Below are 21,666 nucleotides of genomic sequence, written 5' to 3'. Positions count from 1 at the left end.
ATATATATATATATATATATATATATATATATAATCACCTAGGATTCTCTAATTGTTAAAACCTCCCCCATCCATTTCCACACCTGGCAAAATCACCAAACTCCAGAGGTGGAAGGGATGTCAGCAGCCAACCAAGTCTCATGTGGAAACCAGTGCAGCTCGTACCCTAAGAGGAATTCCCACTCTAACATACCTGTCAAGTGCTCACAGCTTCTCCTTGAAGATCTCCAAGAAGGGGAGCTCACACCTACAGAAGCAGCTTATTTTGCACAACTCTCTTGTTGTTTGCCCTTCATTCTAGAAGAGGACCAATAACATCAGGAGGGTGATGTCTTGACTTGCAAGTGAATTGGACTTAAGTGAGGCTGAGCTGTGGAAAGTCACCAGCCTCGCTCTCTCCTCTGGAGCCATCTGGGTCCTGTGGCAAGATATAGGTCAGGACAACTGGTGATGGCCTGGATGCAGTGGGACACTTGGGCCTTTTTTAAGCTAAGGTTTTCCCAGGTCTCAGGTTTTCTGAGGCAACACCCATTCAGTGTAGTTCTAGTGGCAAAGTGGATAGACTGCCAGACCTGGAGTCAGGAGGACTCATCTTCCTGAGTTGAAATCTGTCCTCAGACTCTTACTAGCTTTGTGACTCTGGACAAGTCATATAAACCCTGCTTGCCTCAGTTTCCTCATCTGTAAAATAAGCCAGAGAAGGAAATGATAAACCACTCCAGTATCCTTGCCAAGAAAACCTCAAATGGGTCACAAAGAGTTAGACACAACTGAAATAATTAGACCACAATTATTTGTGTGTGTGTGTGTGTGTGTGTTTTAGTGAGGCAATTGGGGTTAAGTGACTTGCCCAGAGTCACACAGCTAGGAAGTATTATGTGTCTGAGGCTGGATTTGAACTTGGGGTCCTCCTGACTCCAGGGCTGGTGCTCTATGCACTGCACCACCTAGCTGCCCCATAAGAACTTTTTTTTTTTGAGGCCTGAGGTTAAGTGACTTGCCCAGAGTCACATACCTAGTAAGTGTTATGTGTCTGAGGTCACATTTGAACTCAAGTTCTCTTGACTCTAGGGCCAGTGCTTTATCCACTTCGCCACCTACCTGCTCCTGACCACAATTATTCAAAGTTTTTTTGACATCGGCCTAAATTTGCTCCTTTGTGACTCCACTCACTGCTCCTCATTCTGTCCTCTGAGGCCAAGCAGAACAAGTCTATCCCTCTTCCAGGTGACAATCCTTCAAATGCTTAAAGACATTAGGTTCTTGGTGTTTTCTCTGTGTTGAACACCCCCAGTTCCTTCAACTGATTCTCATTTGATTTGGATTATGAACAAACTCAAATTAGTCTAGCATTTTATCTCAAATTCACAAACTAGTAAGTGCCTATTATATATTGCTAGATATTGTGCCAGGAAAAAAAGCAGTCAGTTCCTGCCCTCAATGTGCTTACAATTCAGAAGGTGGGGGGTGGGAGTAGGGCACAAAGTATATACAAATAATCCACACACTTAATCATGTTCTAATTTGGATTGCAGTTATTTATGTATGTCTTGTTCTTCCTTAAGATTTTTATAATTAAGTGCATGGGAAGAATCAGAGTAACGTGAATAGGAGGGAATCACCTCTAGCTGGGGAGTCAGAAGGGAGAGAATCAGGGAAGATTTCATGGAATCAATACCTGAGCTGGACATCAAAGGAAGGGAAAGGTTTGTTTAGTGGAAGGAGCACCTGATGTGAAGTCTGGAGGCCTAGGTTCAAATACCAGTTCTACTACTTACTATTGTCAAGCTGAATTCAAGAGAAAACAGCCAATATTGCAAAATTGAGGTCTTTAATCAGGGCAAGTGAATTGCAGCAGGAGGTACCACACAGCAAGTGCTGGAGTACCCTGGGAGGGGGCTGGGAACAGAGTTTACATAGGGTACTGAGGCAGGGGGAATGGCCAGGCTGCAGGTGGGAGGAGTTAGGGGCATCTCACAGTTTCGCCTCTGTAAGTTGTTTCACAACAAGAAAAAGTTCTTAGAGAAAGCTTGGAAATCTCTGGAGGGGAGAGTTTGAGACCTTTACAGAATTAGTAAGAGGCTGGTAGTGATTATGTCTGGTCAGCCTCTGGCAATTCACAGGTCTGGGAATGGGGACAATTCAGATTCTGCCAGCTGAGTTTGACCTTGGATAAGTCCCTTCCCCTATTTGAGCCTGAGTTTCCTTTTCTGTAAAATGGGGGCAGGAAGGTGGGGAGTAGCATGTGATCTCTAAGATACTTTTGAATTTTAAATACTGCAATGAATGAAGCATAAATCCTCAGGGTTTGAAGAGTACAGGGCATCAGAATACTCCAGTTTTGCAGGAAAAAAGTGTGTGAAAAAAGGAGTAGTAGGGGGTAAGGCTTTTGTTGTTCGGTCATTTTTTCAGTCATGTTAGACTCTTCATGACCTCATTTGGAGTTTCCTTGGCAAAGATACTGGAGTGGTTTGCCATTTTATTCTCTAGTTCATTTTATAGATGGGGAAACTGAGACAAACAGGGTGAAATGACTTGTCCAGGGTCACATAGCTAGTAAGTATCTGAGGCTAGATCTGAACTCACAAAGATGAGGCTAGAGTAGCATAAAATAGATTTTATATATTTTTGTGACTCTAAAGTCCCAGGTTAAAAAAAAAAAGACGCAGGGCCCCCAGAATCCTCCAAAAAGGTCAAAATAGCATGTAATTTGGTGACTCCAAAATATCTCAGTTCTTAAATGGAGATAAAGTACCAAGCATACACTTCAAAGTCCTGGGAAAACAGAGAATTCTGTGATGAAACTAAAGAGATGCCCATCTGTTGCCCAGGGTTTTTTGTGAAGTCCCCAAACCATAAGGTTAGAGTGACCTTCTGAGGCCATGGAGTGATTCCAAGTCCTCACCACTACAATAAGCTTCTTGTCTTAGAGATGGATCAGTTTTAAAGAGGGTCAACTTTCCACGCTGCCCCTGCAAACACCACCATGCAGCCTGTGGAAACAGCTCTAACACTCACTGCAGCCTGGAAAGCTCAGCACCCTGGAGGCTGCAGGAATAGTTGATAAAGTGCTGGGCTTGAAGTCAGGAAGATCTGAGTTCAGATCCTGAATGTACTTAGAAAATATGTCACTGTGGACAAAGATCTTTACCTCTTGATTTTCCTATGTGGACATCTAACCTCGGCTTGAAGACCTCCAGAGCGATGGGCAACTCACTGCTTCCAAAGGCAACCCTTTCTATCCTAAGGCAACTCTGGAATAGCTCTGTTAGGAACCTGAATATGCTCCTCTGAAACTTCTGGCTGCTCCCACTTTTATCTTCTAAGGCCAAGCTGGAAAAATTCATTCTCCCCTCTACATAACAACCCTTCAAATGCTTGAAATACAGTTGATTGTGCTACAAAGAGACATTCATTCTAAAACTCACCAAGCTGTACAAAAGTGTGCAATAAAAACCCCAGGGCTTATGGGGGAAATGAGGTTCAGGGCACAACACTCGAAAACTTCATCAGTGACAAATTTTTTAAAAGAAATAGGAACCTAATAAATATGGCAGTACAGTTTAATGCATGTTAATAGTCCTTGACCTCTGGAAGAGGTTATGGGTGGGGCAGCTAGGTGGCACAGTGGATAGAGCACCGGCCCTGATGTCAGAAGGACCTGAGTTCAATTCTGGCCTCAGACCAAACACTTGACACTTACTAGCTGTGTGACCCTGGGCAAGTCACTTAACCCCAATTGCCTCAAAAAAAAAAAAGGTTATGGGTGAGGGGGGCAGTCTGGACTGCCTTCAAGGCCCATGTTCTCTCTCACCCTCAACAAGGAGGCTGTCCTCCTTATGGCCCTCAAAGACCCCAAAGTGTAGCTATCAGATAACATCTTGCTCCCCATCAGTCACCATTCTGGAATCCCCCAAGAGGAGGGAGAATCTCTAACATGCCAGATAGGACATTTCCGACACACACAAAAGGAAAGGTGGGAAGCCATTTGGGGAGCTGCCACACCACTCAATCTGGAAGTAAATTTGGAGGCCCAAAGCATCACATTCTTGTCTCCAGATGGCTGTTTAGGACATCCTTCAGTAAATCTCTTTTGGTCAATTGAGCCTGGTTTTCCCCTTCTGCGTGAGGATGCTTGAGTTACCACAGAGTCACTTACTGGGAGATGTGTTTGTCACCAAGTGAATTGAAATGGGTAGGAGAAACTAATCAAGCCACCTGGAACTCAGAGAGACCTCCTTCCAAATGCTGAATCGAGTGGTCCCAATTTATTGCTTCACCACGTAGCAGTGAGAATCAAAAATGAATTGCACTTCTCCATCTCTTAGAGTTTCTAGTGTTTAGCAAGCTCAGCTCAAACTCTACCTCAACAGGATACCTTTCCTGTTCCTCCCACCCCCACCAATTACTTTGCATTGGCTTTGTATATATGTCCTATTTACTTGTGTAGGTGTTGTTTCCCTCCCAATAGAATGTAAGTTTTTCAAGGGCGAGGATTGTTGAATTTTTGTCTCTGTAGCTTGACTCAGTGGATAGCACATAATGGGACATTTAATAAATGCTTGTTGATTACATTATTTCTGAAAGGCATAATTGCCATGCAAGTGTAAAGCACTCACATAATCAATCATTAGCAGTCTCAAGAGTTTCAAGTAGATGGTTGGTTTTCCCAACTTACAGCCTAGTTCCTAAAACAAATATGTACAGTGTTTTGTATAATAGGCTCTCACTGTGGCTAATGGTGATTTTGGGGGGCCACAAGCTCTAAATCTGAGATGCTAAGACCTTCTTGGTTGTATGATGTCACGTAACCCTCTTTGCCTCAGTTGCCTCATCTTTAAATGAACTGGAGAAGAAAATGGGAAACCACTCCAGTATCTTTGCCAAGAAAACCCCAAATGGGGTCACGAAGAGTCAGATACATCTGAAAAAACAACTGAACAGAAGAGAAGCTGGCTGCTGCATTCATTGCAAATCAGGCACATTGCAGTGTAGACAGTGATGTTATGCAAACCCCATTCCACACCTCTTCCCACTTGTTTCCTCATTCCTGTCCCCTCAAACCTAACTCCACCCAGCACCTCCACTGTGCCCTCTGAAATTCCTGTTCCATTGGCAACAAACTTTCCTTCATCTCAATCTTTTCCTTTCCCGCTCCTACCATCTATTAGCTTTTACTGAAACATGGCTTCCCCCTGATGACAAGCCTCCCTGGCCACCCTTCCCAGGATTGACTGGATCTTCACTCCTTCTCCTTGGCTTACTGGTAGAGAAAAGGAGTTGGAATACTCCTTGTTCCCCATTGCCCCCTTCCAGTTTCACCCCCTACCTCCTTCATTCAGTAATTTTTCTTTCCTTGAAGTTCATGATATTCATGTCTGTCACCCAATCAAAATTATGACCTTGCCATCACTCACAAATGTACCAACCCTATATTCAAGAATTCTGAAATCCCCTTATCTGACCTTAATCTGTTGACCTTCCACCTCTCCCTCAGTCTTCCCTTACAAAACCCTCCTCTGTCCACATCCTTCAATCCCTTCAGTTCTCTTCCATACCATCTGTTCTGCCCCTCTCTTCTCTTCTCCCCATAGTGACCTTGGTGAACCAATTCATTTCTACACTGATCTCCTCTCTTGAATCCCTAGAATCCTCATCCTATCATCCATTAAATCCAACCAAGCTTCAACCTTGGATCACTCCCACCACTCCTGCTTTTGCTACACACATGCTGTTGAACAAAGGTGGGAAAAATTCTGCAACCAGTTCTGACTGGTCCCACTACAAATTCACGTTATACAGCTTCAATGAGGCCCTTACTACTGCTAGGCAATCATTTTATGCCTCCCTTATCAACTCCCACTCCCACTCTACATAGCAGCTCTTCCAAACCTTTTCATCTCTTCTCAAACTTCACATGGCTCCCCCTCTCTCAACTCTCTTGGCTGAGAACTGTGCATCATATTTTACAGGAAAAATGGAGGTCATTTGCGATGAACTCCCTCTTCTCCCCTCCTCCTCATTTCTTATCACTAGGGTGACTTCTGCCACTTTCTCCTCCTTCACTCCTGCCTCTCGTGATGAAGTAGCCTTATTTCTGACCAAGGCTAACCCCACTCTTTGTTGAAGGTCATCTATGATAGGTGCTTCCACTTTCTCTACTCTAACTTTCTCCTTAACCCCTTACTACCCACCTTCCAACCTTATCATTCCATTGAAACTACTCTCCAATGTAACTAATGATCTCTCAGTTGCCAAATCCAATGACTGTTTCTCAATCCTCATTCTCCTTGATGCTTTCTTCTCTAGGTTTTCAGGACACTACTGTCTCCTGGTCCTCTTTTTACCTCTCTGACTGCTCCTTCTCTGTCTCCTTTGTTGAATCCTCTTTCAGATCATGCCCTCTGCCCTTGGGTGTCCCTCAGGTTCTGTCCTGGGCCCTCTTTTCTTCTCTCTCTATACTCTTCTACTTGGTGCCCTCATCAACTCCCATGGATTTAATTACCATCTCTATGCTGATGATTCTCAAATCTACCTATCTTTCCCCAAACTCTCTGTGGACCTCAAACGACACAGGGTAGGTAAAGCATTTTGCAAACATGAATCATATGCTGAACAAGCGACATGCAGCCATTGTACATGAGAAGGTAAACTTAGTCCCAAATGTCATCTAAGTTCATGGAGTCATCTGTAAACTGACTCCCATCTTCCCTACAACCTCAGCTTTTCACATTTTTTAAACTGACAGTATCTGCATCACAAGTCAGTGAATAATAATATTCTAGGTAGACATACCTTGTAGTTCACAATGTACTCTACCAAACATGATTATCATTTGATCCTCACAATAGCCCTGAGGTAGGGGTGGACATAGATTACTGTGCCCACTTTACAATAAGAAGCCCAGTGACTTGCCCATGGTTACGTAACCAATAATTATGGAATTTAGAACTAGAAGGAGCTGTATAGGTAGTCTACTCTAGGGGTGGGGAACCTGCAGCCTCAAGGCCACATATGGCCTTCTAGGTCCTCAAGTGTGGTCCTTTGATTGAATCCAAACTTCACAGAACAAATCTCCTTAATAAAAGGATTTTTCTTCTGTAAAACTTGGATTCAGTGAAAAGGCCACATGTGGCCTCAAGGCCACAGGTTCCCCACCCATGGTCTGGTCTAATTTAGGTAATTCAATCCCCTTTCCACAAAAGGGAAACTGAAATCTTTAGAAACAATTTAATTCATCTTGAGGTTTCAAAAGAGTGAAAAGTGGATGTTTCATTTACAGAAGGGTCCAGAGCCTTAGTACTTACTGGTCTGAGTGGAAGGTAACAGGCAGGACAACATTTATGGGAAGACTTGAGAGAACTAGATAATGGTGGGGAGGCTCAAATTTGGGGCCTAGCTGTTCTAGAACATCCTTCCCCAACTGAGGTAGCAATCTTTTAAGCTAGGGATACTTAACCTAGGGTCTATGAACTAAAAAAAATAGATAATTGTGTATTAATGTAGTAAGGTTCCCTTGTAGTCCTGTGTATTTTACTTTTTAAAAATATTATTCTGAGGTCTGTTGGCTTTGCCAGACTGCTAAAGGGGTCCATGGAACTAAAGTTAAGAACTCTTCTTTTAAGCCATGACTCACCAAAGCAACCCCACCCCACTCCTACCCTCCTACCTCTTGCCACATCTTCACATATCTAGAACCAAGGGCAGTATGATGAGGTAAAATCTAAATTTAGTGAAGGATTCAATACAACAAAGCAAAGTCCTGGTTCTGGCCAATGGCGCCTGCAACTGTTTGTTGCTGGCTTGATTAGAGCAAATCTTAACAAATAATGGTGAACGATTAAGACTTTCTCCAGGTCACTCTTTACCATACACCTATGCAGTTTGCACTGGAGAAGAGGGATTGAGGGGTGGAAATAATCTTTAGTTCTTTGGTTCTACCATCAAGCAGCAGGTGGTCTTCCAGATCTCTCTCCCATCTCTCACAAATTACTCATTGGTTCTCAGTCAAGCTACCTCAGACATCTAACCTCCCTGCCACCCCCTACCCCTTGACAAAGGACACGTGTACCCTGGGGAAGCAAGGATGTGTCAATGTAGATGTCAAAGACACTTTCCTCCTTTCTCTACTAGATTCAAAATACTTATTTTGAAAATACTTTGATTTACCAAAGAAACTATCAGCTGTTTTATCACCATTGTAGGAAGACAATTTATCATTTCAACTATTTGGGGAGGTAGGTGAGTGTCGGGCCTGGAATCAGGTAGACTCATCTTCCCAAGTTCAAATGTGGCCTCAGACACATACTAGTTGTGTGACCCTGGGCAAATAATTTAATCCTGTTTGCCTCAGTTTCCTCATCTGTAAAATGAGCTAGAGAAGGAAATAGCAAACCACTCCAGTATCTTTGCCAAGAAAACCCCAAATGGGGTCATGAAGAGTCAGACTCAACTGAACAACAACACAACTTAAGTATTTGAGAGGCAACTTGGTTTAATGGAGACAGCCAGTGTTGAAGAAAACCTAGGTTCAAGTTCCATCTCTCAAAGTAATGGTTGTGTCACCTTGTCATTGCCTGAGCCAACTCTAAATCTTTGAGCATATTGGCACTGAATCCTGCCTCTGGCACTGGTGGTGAGACCTTAGGAAAGTCCCTTAATTTCCATTTCCTGTAACACCTACCTGACAGGGTTGTTGTGAGAATTAAATGAGATAACATGCATAAAGTGCTTTGCAAACCTTAAAAGTGCTACAGAAATGTTAGCTGTTGGTTGAGGAAGCTTCTTCACTGGGAATACCTTATGCTGATGAAATCAACAGGTCTGTCCAAAAAACAAGTATCCAGAGGCAGCCCAGAGGGAGTGCTGGGCCCAGAACCTGGTAAGGGTAGATGGAGGCTTGGGCTTGGGGTCAGGAAAGCCAGGGTTCAAATTCGCCTCAGAGACTTACTTAGCTATGGGATGCTGGGCAAGTCACTTAATCTCTATATCCTCAGGCAACTAATTCCCTGCAAATTTATCTATTAAGTCATAGATGGGTTGTACTCCTCACTGGCTGAAAGGGTTCCTACACAAGGAAGCCCCTACACTGATGGAAATTTTTATAATAAACTGTCCATTACGTGGAAATCCATGTAGAGCAGTTCTTGACGTTTTCTTGGGCCATAGACTCCTGTCCATGTATTTGTGGTGAAGCCTATGGACTCCTTGGAATAATATATTTAAAGGCGTAAAATAAGAGACATAGAATTACAAAGAAAATCAAAGGTTAGTGAAAATAAAGATGTAATGTAATATTGTTTTTCTCCATCCAAGTTCCTGGGCTCCCCGTAATCTATCAACAGAACCAGGTTAAAACCCTCAAAATAGTTTTCTTTCTTCTTTTTCTTTCTTTCTTTTTTTTTTTTTTGAGGCAATCAGGGCTAAGTGAATTGTCCAGGGTCACACAGCTAGTTGTCTAAGGCCCAATTTTAACACGGGTCCTCCTGACTTCAGGGTTCTATCCACTGCGCCACCTAGCTGCTCCTCCCCATGTAGTTTCAACATAATAGGTTAGCTGTAGGAAGTGAAATTCCTTCTAGGAGACCACCCTGGGGGAGGAATCTAGTTTAAGTAGATTAAAAAAAAAAAAAGCTGAGACCAGGCCTAGAATTTGTATTTGGATAAAATCTCATTAACCTTTTTAGAACATTAAGACAAAGTCCTGCCTGTTGCATCAGGAGCTTCTGCAACAGACACAGTTAAATACAACCACCTATTTTGTATGTGTTTTATTGTTTAAAAACTTTAACATCATGAAAGACCATATCAGGAAATCCCTGTGAGAACCCAAACTGGAAACATGCAGAATGAAGTCTGTATTTGCTCTTGGTGGCAAGCTACAGTTAACAATGGAGACAAGTCAATAATCTGGGCTTGCAACTCCATGGACTTACCTCTGAGAGTGGATTTTCTATGTGTGAGGTTGGTTCCGCTGGTTATGATACAGACAGACGGGGTGAATGACACAGTAGAAAAACTTACATTGTTGATTAAAAGCACAGCAATCAAGGAATTACTGGCTCTTTCCCTCCGAAATTGGTGCCAAAAAAATCAAGACACCAAAACAAAAGGTGCATAAAACTCAAATCTCTAAGAGTTCGGTCCTTTCAAACGAAATTGATCTCCCTAGAATAGCTTGTATCTGTTTTTTTAAAAACTGTATTTTCTGTGTGTGTTTGTGTTTGTGTTATTAAGTGTAACAAATGTATAGCATCTTTAAAAATCATGTAAACCTTGCAAAGTTTTTAGGGCTGTTGTCTGAAGGGAAATATAAAAATCTATTGGGCTCCGTAAGACTGAAATATGAACCCTTCCTCCCTGTCCCCCTGCCATGAGAAAAGCAATTGTTACAAAAATATAAAAAATATACTAACTTCTCCACTGTTAAACCTTTTTTCAAATAGAGCATTATTTAGTTCCAGCCACCTTTTCTAAGCAGCCAATCAGAAGTCTCCAACTACTTTTGGACATTTTGCCATCACACACTGCATGTGTAAGTGCAAAAATTCTTAAGCAGGAAAAAAACCTTCAACTCTTCCCTTTTGATATCTATGAACTTGGCTACTTTCTTCAGAATGAATCTGATGCTTGTGAATAATGACAGATTAAAATAATCAAATTTCCCATTGGTTCTCCTCTCCTTGCCCGACCCCCCTACCCAGTCCTCGGGGACACAAAGAGGAAGGCTCACTTCTTCAGTCTACTCCCTGACAATCCCTCTTGTGGGGATAAGTGATGAGTACCTGAGCTTCCATCCCAGGTTTCTGTAACTATACAATGAAGAGGGTTAGGATTAATAAAAGATAGCTGTGTTGTATGAAAACAAGACAGGGAACTGAGATTACCTATGTGAAGGCCACTCTCCCAGCTGATTAAGCCTTTCTTGTCTGCCCAACATGAATACCAAGATGACTGAGGGGGCTGGGAGTCAGAGGAGGAAAGACGGTAGATTCCTTGCCCACCAATCCCTAACTCTGGATCCTGTCTACACCTGTCTCTTGGGAGGTATCAGATCTGTGTTTTGCCTCAAAATTTCTCTCCATCCTAATGAGCTCCATCTGGAAATCTCCCAAAGTAAGGGGAAGCAGGTTATATTGTGTGAAGCAGTTTCTAAAGGGAATAGACTTAGCTTCATATTAATTTAAAAGTCAGACAAGGGGAAAAAAAAAACCTTGTAATCAATCGGCCCATGTTTTTTGGGGGGGGGGGGGCAGGGAGGGCAAAGTTACTAGGCCTTTGATGCTCAAGACTTTAGCCAATAAAAAGGTGTCGAAGGGCCTACCAAACAGCCTCTACCATATCACCACAACTGCATTCTTCTAGGTCCTATTTTCAGTTGTGCCGAAAAGAAGGACAGACAAGTCGGTCTTTTACATCCCAAGACAATTTGCAAAGGAGAAGTGAAGGGGAGATCTTTTGCAGCAGTAAAATCACAGGGTGGCAGAATAGATATTCCCTTAAACCCATGAACTTTCCCAGCAGGAGTGCCAGGGTGGATGTAACAAGAGTCCCTTAATCCATCACCCCAAAATCCCTAAGAGAAGCCTCCTATAGAACAGGGGTAATGGTCATCTGTGTCCAACAAGACATTTCAGGTTGCCTGAAGCTCTCCATGGGGACAAAATCTGTATCTCATTTTTTCCCAAGTGGTATTCCTGCTGAGTCAGAGCTCCATGTATCCATCTCCTTCCTCTTCAGCCCCACCCTTCCACAAGCCTTCTTAGCCCCCATCCACTTACAGGCTGGATCAGTCAGGCCTTTTCACTTTCTAAACTCCATTGCCATACTTAAGGGAAAGGCTCTCAACGATTTCAACATCCTCAATCTAATCTCTGAATACCCCTCCTCTCAAATGACTGGATTCTTATAAGGATAAGTGTTTTATTTTATAGATAACATCAAGCATAGCCTCAAACCTCAGCTACCCAATACTTACTGAAGTTAAGACATTCTCTGGCACTTGCTTTTTGACCTAGACCTGAAACCACTTAGAACAACATAACTTTTTTTTTGTTTTGTTTTACAAATTCAAATAGGATTTTCAAAAGAAACCAGAGGGCACTGGTTGGCCACGTCTGCTGATCAAGTTCACGCGTCAGCTCTGTGGATGTCAGGGCCTACGGGGCTTTCTGAATTGTGACCAATTCCCAGATTGGTTGGAAACAGAAACATGGAAGAGAAGTATTCTCATCATCAAGGCACAAAAAGTCTCCTACAATAAAACCAAAGATGGACATCACAAAGTCCCCTAGGCAAGATGCTCAGCAGAGTTGTTGGGGAAGAATGGTTCTGGTCCAACAAGCTTCCTGAGCCAAGGCTTCTGTGGACCCAGTCAAATTACAAACAAATCCCCAGGTCTCTGCTCATTGGGCAATGCTGCCTTGGGCCTCATGCATACTTCTCAAGAAACTTTATGTGGAAGTCCTTCACCTTCTCCAGGACAATCTTTAGCTTCTCTACAGGAGGGAGGATGGTCATTCTAGAAAGAAAGAAAGAAGATTATAATTAATTCCTGGTTATCCACAACCTTATAGAAGTGAAGCTGGAAGGGACATTAGAGGCCATCTGGTCTAATGCCCTCACTTTATAGGGGAGGCTGGAACACAAAAGCCCTTAGAGTGAAGGAGGGAAAGTCCTGAAAACTTTTGTCTATGTCTTGCTAGTTGATAGCTAAAGAGTAGTTTTATGGCCACGATCTCAACAGATCACAGATTAGAAAATAAATTCAAAAACATTTCACAGATTAGAAAACAAGTTCAGAAAATTCATAGGATTTCACTGCTAAAAAGAACCCTGAGATATTACCTAGTCTCACTCTTTCATTTTACAGATGGGGAAACTGAGGTAAAGGGAGGGAAGTGGTTTACCCCAAGCCACACAATGAATTAGTAATATAGCTGAGCTCATGTCTTCTGACTTCCCAGCCTGGTCATTACTTTACAACATAGGAAAGTCAAGTGACTCAACCCAAATTAAAAAAGGAAATTACAGACATCCTTTTAGAAAACCAAACACACATGCTCTATGGCCAAGAGTTCAGCAGAATTTCTGGCACTAGTTGACAAACCCACACAATTATTTTAAAAATATGTGCTGACTGGCACACATTTATAAACAATGCTACTCCAAAGTCAAACTGCTTCTTCCAGGAAGCCCTTTCTAAACAAACATATGCCACCCTGACAGCTTTTATATTCACTGTCTTTCTCAAAGCTTATGGTTGGTTTATGCTATATTCAGCCCACAATCCTTGGACTTTGAAATCCAAACACCTGAGTTATAGTCACAGCTGCCACAAATTTTCAGTCTCATGAGCAAAAAGGGACCTTAACAGTTATCTAGCCAATCCATACCTGAAAAGAAACCCTCCTTTTACAAGATCCCTGACAAACGGTCACATTAAGTGGTGGGAAACCTAGTACTTCCTGAAATTCTTCAGTCCACTGTGTGCAGTTATAAATATCTGGAAGTTTTTCCTTCTATTGAGCCAAACATCCTCTTTATTATAACCCCCAACCTTTACTACTGATTGCACCCTCTGGTGCCAAGCAAAACGAGCCTCCTCCTTCTCCTATGTGACAATACTTTTCAAACACTGTACTTGAAATACTGTAAGACTTTGTACAAGTCACTGAACTGTATGTGTCTCAGATTACTCATCAGTACTTGCCCAGCCTACCTCAGAGGGCTATTATGAAAATTAAGTGAGAAAGCATTCTAAAAAGTAAAACTGCTATCAGTGTAAGGTACTATTATCATAGTCTCCACAGTTTCCATTAAGTTTCATCTTCCTAAGAGCTGCTAGATCTCAAAAGGCAAGGGCTGTCTTTTGTTTCTTTTTAAAATTTGGTCCTTAAAGTGGTTAACAGGATAGTGCAGGGGTGGGGGGAAGTGCTGCTTCATTTGTCCTGTAAAATTTGGATTCACTCAAAAGGCCTAACTTAAGGACCACGTGTGGCCTGAAGGCCACAGGCTGCCCACCCCTGGGCTAGTGATTTGGTAGCTCTAGAGCCACCTCGCTTTGGATCTTGGGTGAGGCATTCAATTACCTTTTGCCTCATTTTCTTTTTTTTACTTTTGTACAGAGAAGGTGACATTACTAAGTCACCTCACAGGGTTCCTGAGAAAAAAGGGACATAAACATAATTGCAAAGCACAGGCCTTATGGGAATGTAAACAAGAAATAACGTTTAAAATGGCTCACACGGTCCAGAACAACAATGGCTAATGCCTCCAGATTTGGTTTTTTCTGCATACACGTTGAAAGTGATCTATATTAAATGAGGCAACCAAATAATCAGATGTCCCCCAAACAGATGTTCCAGGCACTGAGCTAGGCACTGGGGAAACATATACGATGAATAAGACAATCTCTATTTATGAGGAACTTACATTCTAATGAACAATAACTACACATATGAATATATACGAAATAAATATAAAAATAATAAATACAAGGTGGTTAGGGAGGGGAGAACCCTAGCAGCAAGAGTGGTCAAGAAAGACTTCCTGTAAAAAATGGTGCATGAACTTTATCTTGGAGGAAAAAAAAGATTCTGTGAGGCAGAGGTTAGGAAGGGATTTACTCAAGGCATGGGTAGAGACTGAGAGTGCAAAGGTATCAAGACTGAAGACGTAGTGATGCATGTGAGGAACAGAAGGGAGAGTTGGCTGGATCATGGAATACAAAGGGAGAGTAATGTAACACACAAAGAAGCCCAAAAGATAGACTGGGGTCAGGTGGTTGAGGGCTTGGAAGGCTTAACAGAGGAGTTTATATTTTTTTCTAATGGCAATAGAGAGTTTGAGGAATAGGGAAGTGGCATGATCCGCTCTACAATTAAAGAAAAGGGCTTTGGCAGCTGTTTTGAAGATGAGATGGTACTGGGCAGAGATGAGGTAGGAAGACAAGTAGAAGGCTGCTGCAATATGCTAGTGGTGACGAGGACATGAAATAAACTGAGAATTGTGTGAAGAAAGAAGGGGTCAGAGGTGGAAGTAGAAAGAGCAAGATCTAACAAGTGACTGGATATGCAGGGTGAGTGACAGTGAGGAGGTGTGGATGACACCAAGATTTCAAATTTGGGTGACTGTAAAGATGGTGGTTCCCAAGGGGGCAGCTAGGTGGTGCAGTGGATAGAGCACCAGCCCTGGATTCAGGAGGACCTGAGTTCAAATCTGGCCTCAGACACATAACACTTACTAGCTGTGTGACCCTGGGCAAGTCACTTCACCCCATTGCCTAACTCAAAAAAAAAAAAAAAAAAAATGGTGGTTCCCTCAAGGGAAACGGGGGAATTTGGAAGAGGGATGGGTTTGGAAGAATAATAATAATAATAGGTTCTACTTTGGACATGTCAAGTTTGAAATATCCAATAGTCAGCTGGTGACATGGACCTGAAACTCGGAGGAAAGACTGGGGCTAGATATATAGATCTATGAGTCATCTGCAGAGAGAACAATTAAACCCATGGAAACTGAGGAAGCCCCCAAGAGAAAATGCATAGAGAGAAAAGTGTCTAGGTCTAGGACAAAGCCCTGGAGAACACTGACAGGTAGGGGATGAGGTACAGATTATGATTAAGCACAGGATACTGAGAAGTAGAGGTCACATGGGGTCAGAGGAGAACCAGGTGAGATGAGAGTCATGAAATCCTACAGAGGAGTAAGTATCCAAGAGAAGATGGCTGTCAATTAGTATCAAATGCAGCAGAAAGGTCAAGTTAGATGAAGACTGAGAAAAGATTATCAGATTTGGCAATTCAGAGATCACTGGTAACTTTGGAGACAGAAGTTTCAGTTAAGTGACAAAGTTGGAAGCCAGACTGTAAAGATCTGAAAAGTGAGTGAGAAGAGGTGAGAGGAGAGCAAATAGAAGCAGTGAGTGCAGACAACTATGTTTAAGAGTTTGGTTGAGAAAGGGAGGAAAGCTATTGGGTGGCAGCTTGAGGAGATAGCTGACTCCAGGGAAGGTTTTCTAAAGATGAGACCTTGGTCGTGTCTGAAGGAAATAGGGAAAGATCCAGTAGCTAGGGAGAGGTTGAAGATTAAAGAGGGGATAAGGGAAGGGGAAATCTGCTGGAGATAATACACCTCCCTCCCTGCACTGAAGAAGTGGGATACTGTGGGTGAGGTATGCTGAATAAAGTCAGAAATGGTCAACGCATCAGTGAATCTTGCTGAATTGCTTTTTATCTCTGATTTTTAGCAGTTATAAGGGGCAGCTCAATGAGTGGAGGAGGAAACAGGGAATGGCTAAATTTGGAAATGAATGTGATATAAAAACAAAAGATATCAATACAAATTGATACAAATCAATACAAATCCAGGTTGTCCTGGACCTTTTCTTCCCCTCCCTCTTCATGGTACAAGAAAGCAAGGGCAGCCTTGCTGGGAGAATTTGGACAAGAGTCACATAAGATCGGCAGGATGGGTTGAAATATGCATCAGTGGTGAGAGTTTCTAAAGTGATGAGATCAGAAATCCAACTGAGTATTTGTGTATCAACAGAAATAAGATATATATATATATATATTTTTTAAACTAGAAGCTATGCAAATAGGTGGTATTATCATAGGTGGAAGGTGGTATTATCATAAGTTAAGAGAATTTCCTAATTTCATAAAGGCAGCACCTTTTCAGAATGGAAAAAAGCCTAGCAGATGGGAGCGAACACTGGTTTTTGAGTCAGATCTCTCATGTAACACAATGTGGTTGTGTGACTTGAGCCAATCAGTTCTCTCTGGGCCTCAATTTCTTCATCTGCAAAATGGAGAATACAACTGCTACTAATTATCTCACAGGGAGGTTGAGAAGAAGAGTGTTTTGTAAAACCTTTAAGGTTCATATGGCTTGGTGGTGCAATACCTAGCACCAGGCCTGGAATCAGGAAGACCTGAGTTCAAATGTGGACTCAGACACTTACTATCTGGGCAAGTCACTTAACTTTTGTTTGCCTCATTTTCCTCAACTGTAAAAAGGGGATAATAATAGCAATTACCTCCCAGGGTTATTGTGAGGATCAAATGAGATAATAATTGTAAAGTATTTAGCACAGTGCCTAGCACAGATAAAATGTTAGCTATTAGCAATTATTAACAGAGGACAAGGATAAAGCAAATCACCATCCAAAAGAGACTGAAAATAATCACATTTTTGACATCTCTAGGTAAAGGACATACATTCTTCTGATGTGAAAAAAAAATGGTAGGGGGGTGGATATTGGTTTTTCTCCAAAGAAAGACCTCTCCCTGGCCTATAACTTCAGCTCATCTTGGGGCTGCACATGAAACCACAGTTGCACCCCAAATTCAGAACCATCCCCCCAAGCACAGAGAGCATGAAGTACCTTAAGTGGTAAGTCCCTTCCCTTTGGCCAAAGCCACTGCCAGGTACCACACAGATTCCAGTTTCTTCCAGAAGCTTCATACAGTAAAACATGTCTGGGGCCATCTTATGGGCCTGAGGGGATGGAGCAGAGTTAATGAGTCATTATTTGCTTTTTACATACACATCAAACTCAACGGGATACTTTCCTACTCTTAGAAGATCATAGAATTAGAGATGAAAGGGACCTCAAGAGTCCCTTCATCTAATCCAACCCCATCATTTGGCAGGTGAGCAAAGTGAGGACCAGGAAGGGACAGTGATTTGCTTGAAGTCACATGAGTGGTAAGTGGCAGAGGGAGGATTCAAACTGAGGATCCCTTGACTCCAAATCCAGCACACTTTTCTTGTACCACACTGCTGTTTTCCACATGGGCAAGTGTTAGGTCCTAGGAAGAGGTATGCTGCAGGGAGTAAACAGAGCAGAAGAAAACATACACATATGCTCTGTCTCCCAAAGGCATCAATGGGATGCAGTGAGTTACAGTGGAAAGGGCCTTAGGCTGAGTGCCAAGAAACCCAAGTTCAAATCATAGCTCTACCGTTAAATATTTGTGTGACATTGGGGGCAATTCACTTCTTTCTGGACCTCGGTTTCTTCATCTATAAAATGAGGGGTTGGGATTAGATTAACCAGTGATCCATGAACTTAAAAAAAATGAATTTTGATATAATAGTCTCCTTGTAATCCAAGGCATTTTACTTTGAACATTTAAAAACATTATTCTGAGAAAGGGTCTATAGGCTTCACCAGACTGTCAAAGGGATCCATGATGCCAAAAAGGTTAAGAAAGCCTAGATTAGATCATCTCTCAGGTTCCTTCCAGCTCTAAACCTATGTTTTTGTGATTTGTCTTCTCCAAGCCTCAGTTTCTCCATCTATAAAAGATGTAAAGTAATACATGTCCTATGGACTTCACAAGATTATGGTGAGGCTCAAATATGGTCACTAATGGGTAGGAACGTGCCCTGAAAAGTAAACAGTATTACACACAAATGTACCATGCTCTCCTATGGCAAGAACTTAGCTAAAGATTTTGAGGTTTCTATGGGTAGGAGATTCTCCAAGAAAACAGCAGCCATACATCTGCAAAGAGCTCACATGAGAGGCAGCTAGGTGGTGCAGTGGATAGAGCTCTGGCCTTGGAGTCAGGATGACCTGACTTCAAATCCAGCCTCAGACACTTGACACTTACATGCCAACACCTTACCATTCAACAAGTGAATAATGCAAGAAAATAAAATGTTATTAACCTGGACTTTGTGATCATTTGGACAGCTGGGGACTCCTGCATTAATCTAGAAAGAAAAAGTCTGTAACCCTGACTCAAACAACAATGCAAGGGGAATGTTTAAATTATAAAAGAAGCAAACTATTTTCAAGTTCTGACAAGCACATCAGAGACATTTTTATGTTCATAATTCCCATCTAGTCATTAAAGCACCACACGGTCCTCAATTTTCTAAGCCTAGTTCAGGTTACATAAATGTGCATTTCTTTAGAAAGGTTAGCCTGGGAATTGGAGAATTTGAATACCTGAAATCCAAAACTAACCCCCAACAGAATTCTGCCCAATCTCAACTTCCTCTCCCAACAAAATTTCGACCATCAATAGGGGCCATCAAGGGCCCCTATTAACCAGCTGAATTTCATCACGTTACCTTAAAGGAATTTGTAGTGGAAAAAGCACTGGATTTGGAATAAGAGGACCCAGACTGGAATTCCAATTCTGCTACTGTGTATGATCTTGAGCAAGTAATTTGACCTCTATGGGCCACAGTTTTTAACTCTTATGAACTGCTTAAGTATAGTTTCCATTATGTATCTGCTCTTCTTTCTGGCTTTATTACTTCTACCTACTATGGTACTACTTACTGCCTTTTACTCTCTCTCTCTCTCTCTTTCTCTCTCTCTCTCTGATGTGTGGCAGTTTAGGGTTATCCGTGATTTTGTTTTATTTTAATTATATCCTATTTTTTTCCAATTGGCAAAAAAAACTGACCCCCCCAATTGTATACAAAAGGAAAATAAAATAAATTTCCCCATCCCGGTCATATAAATGTGATACATATATATATACATATAAAATACACATGTTTGTGTGTAGGTATGTGTATATATATATTCATTTGTCTACTTATTTGTTTTTTTAATGTATTTATTGGGAAAGCTATGTGATGTAGTGGACACAGTGCTGGTCCTGGAGTCAGGAGGACCTGAGTTTAAATCCAGCCTATGACACTTACTAAGCTGTGTAAACTCTGGGCAAGCCACTTAACCCTGTTTGCCTCCATTTCCTCATCTGTCAAATAAGCTGGAGAAGGAAATGGCAAACCACTCTAGTATCTTTGCCAAGAAAACCCCAAATGGTGTCACAGAGAGTCAGACTTGACTAAAATGACTCAACATACGTGTTTGTATGTATTTATATATGTGTGCATGCATATATGTGTATATATGTATATGTCCTCTGGAATTATGGTTAGCAATGATCAGAGTTCCTAATTCTTTTAAAGATATTTGTCTTTACCATATTGTTGTCACTGTATAAACTGGTCTCCTGGTACTGTTCACATCCCTATGCATCAGTTCATGAGTCTTCCCAGGTTTCTCTGAAATCACCTTTGGGGTTACCTGTGACTTCCTTCCCCTTCTCCCTCACAGCAATAGACCCTGTTGATTCTGTCTCTGTAGCATTTCTTGAATCTGGCCCCTCCTCTAAATTCTCCCCTCTGTCATCCTAGTATATGCCCGCATTACCAGTAACTTTGACTATACTGCAATAGTTTCATTATAGTTTCCTTAACTCTATTCTGACATATTTTTCACCTTGTACTCATCCTGTGTGGATGAGTACTGCCCTACCCCCAATGCCAGCCTTCTCTACCTCTTTGAAACAGCTACTGCTAACACAGTATTCTACACACAGTGGGTGTAGATTTAATTCTGCAAGGATTTATTGCTAACTCACAGTGCCAAGCATTGTGCTCAGTGCTACATGCATGGTTTATTTGACAATCAATCTCTGAGAATTAAGTGGAAAATCACCATTCTCCACTCCTAGTAAGAATATTAACCAGAAATTCAGGCTAAATTTGAGTTTACTTTCATTTGAATTTGCCAAAATGAGATGGCAAAGTCCTGCACACAGCCCTGGTCTCTTCTCTATTGCACAGCAAATATAAGCCACTGACCTGATTCTTAATCCAGGTGCTGAGCCAGCAGAGGAACCAAGAGACCAAGAATAAATATCCTTTTTTCAGGGCTAAAACACATACCCCTGCCTAATAGTAGCCCCTGTTCCAGCTGCCACTGTAATCATAAGAGCAGCTAACATGTATGTAGTGCTTACTATGTGCCCAGCACTGTGCTAAGCACTTTACAAGCATTCTCACATTTGACCCTCACAATGCTGGGAGGTAGGTGCTATCATTATCCTCATTTTACAGATGAGGAAACTGTGGCAAACGGCGTAAGTGATTTGCCCAGGGTCACACAGCTATTGTCTGAGGCAGGATTTGAATTCAGATAAGAGTCAGAGCCGGAAGGACCAACACACCTTAGCTGTCTCAATTGCCTTCGTTGGGATGAAGATCCTGGGAAAGGCATACATTGCTCCTTGTAAGGGATTACAGTGAATTCCTGGGACTTGGTTGAACAAATCTTCTGTAAGCTTAGCTTTTTTTGCAAGATTGCTCAGGACAAACTCCTTCTCCTGTGGAAAAAAAGAGAGAAAAAAGAGAAGAGGTTAAGTTCACTTTGGGCAGTAACAGAATGACTAGTCTCTGGAAATGGTTCTTTCTGTTGGAATAATCCCAATAAAACTCTGGAAGGAGCCTTTTCCTCACAAGGATATAAGGTTATCATCCTATTGTAGGGTTGCCTGAGGTTTAAGAGCTAGAACGAACTTTTAAGATCATCTAGTTATATCTCCCTCCCCATTTTACAAAGAAGGAAAATAGGTAGGGGGAGGACCCAAGAAGCTAACTGAAACAAGCCCAGAGACGCCTAGTGGAGAACCCAAACCAGAATGCATTTGCCACTTGTTACTTTCAAAGAAAGTCATTCTCTGGGCTGTCCAGCTGCTCTAGGAATCAGAGAAGGTGAGTATGAGGTTTGGGAGGTGATGAAAGCACGACATATGGCTGTGTGGCAGTGACAAGAGCACAGGATTTGGGCATCCTGGAGACTTCAGTTTGATTCCTGGCTCTGTTCAAGGTCTACTTGACTTTGAGGCA

The 21,666-nt window shown here is 42.0% G+C and overlaps 1 protein-coding gene across 1 annotated transcript in view; it reads right to left on the bottom strand.

Moving 5' to 3' along the window:
- Nucleotides 1-11,244: 11,244 nt before the first annotated feature.
- The window catches only part of GPT2 (glutamic--pyruvic transaminase 2), a 54,121-nt gene continuing 43,699 nt past the window's right edge, over nt 11,245-21,666 (bottom strand). Inside the window, exons 9-11 of the mRNA XM_027867771.1 lie at nt 20,988-21,143; nt 17,390-17,502; nt 11,245-12,520 (exon numbers count right to left, since the gene is read on the bottom strand). Coding sequence (XP_027723572.1) covers nt 12,430-12,520; nt 17,390-17,502; nt 20,988-21,143 — 360 coding nt within the window. The 3' untranslated portion in view covers nt 11,245-12,429. The remainder of the gene's footprint in view (nt 12,521-17,389; nt 17,503-20,987; nt 21,144-21,666) is intronic.

Source organism: Vombatus ursinus, unplaced genomic scaffold, assembly GCF_900497805.2.
Source record: "Vombatus ursinus unplaced genomic scaffold, bare-nosed wombat genome assembly UNPS02014786.1, whole genome shotgun sequence".
Lineage (NCBI taxonomy): Eukaryota > Metazoa > Chordata > Mammalia > Diprotodontia > Vombatidae > Vombatus > Vombatus ursinus.
Note: the sequence above shows the minus strand (reverse complement) of the source record. Positions and strands in the feature narration are given on the sequence as shown.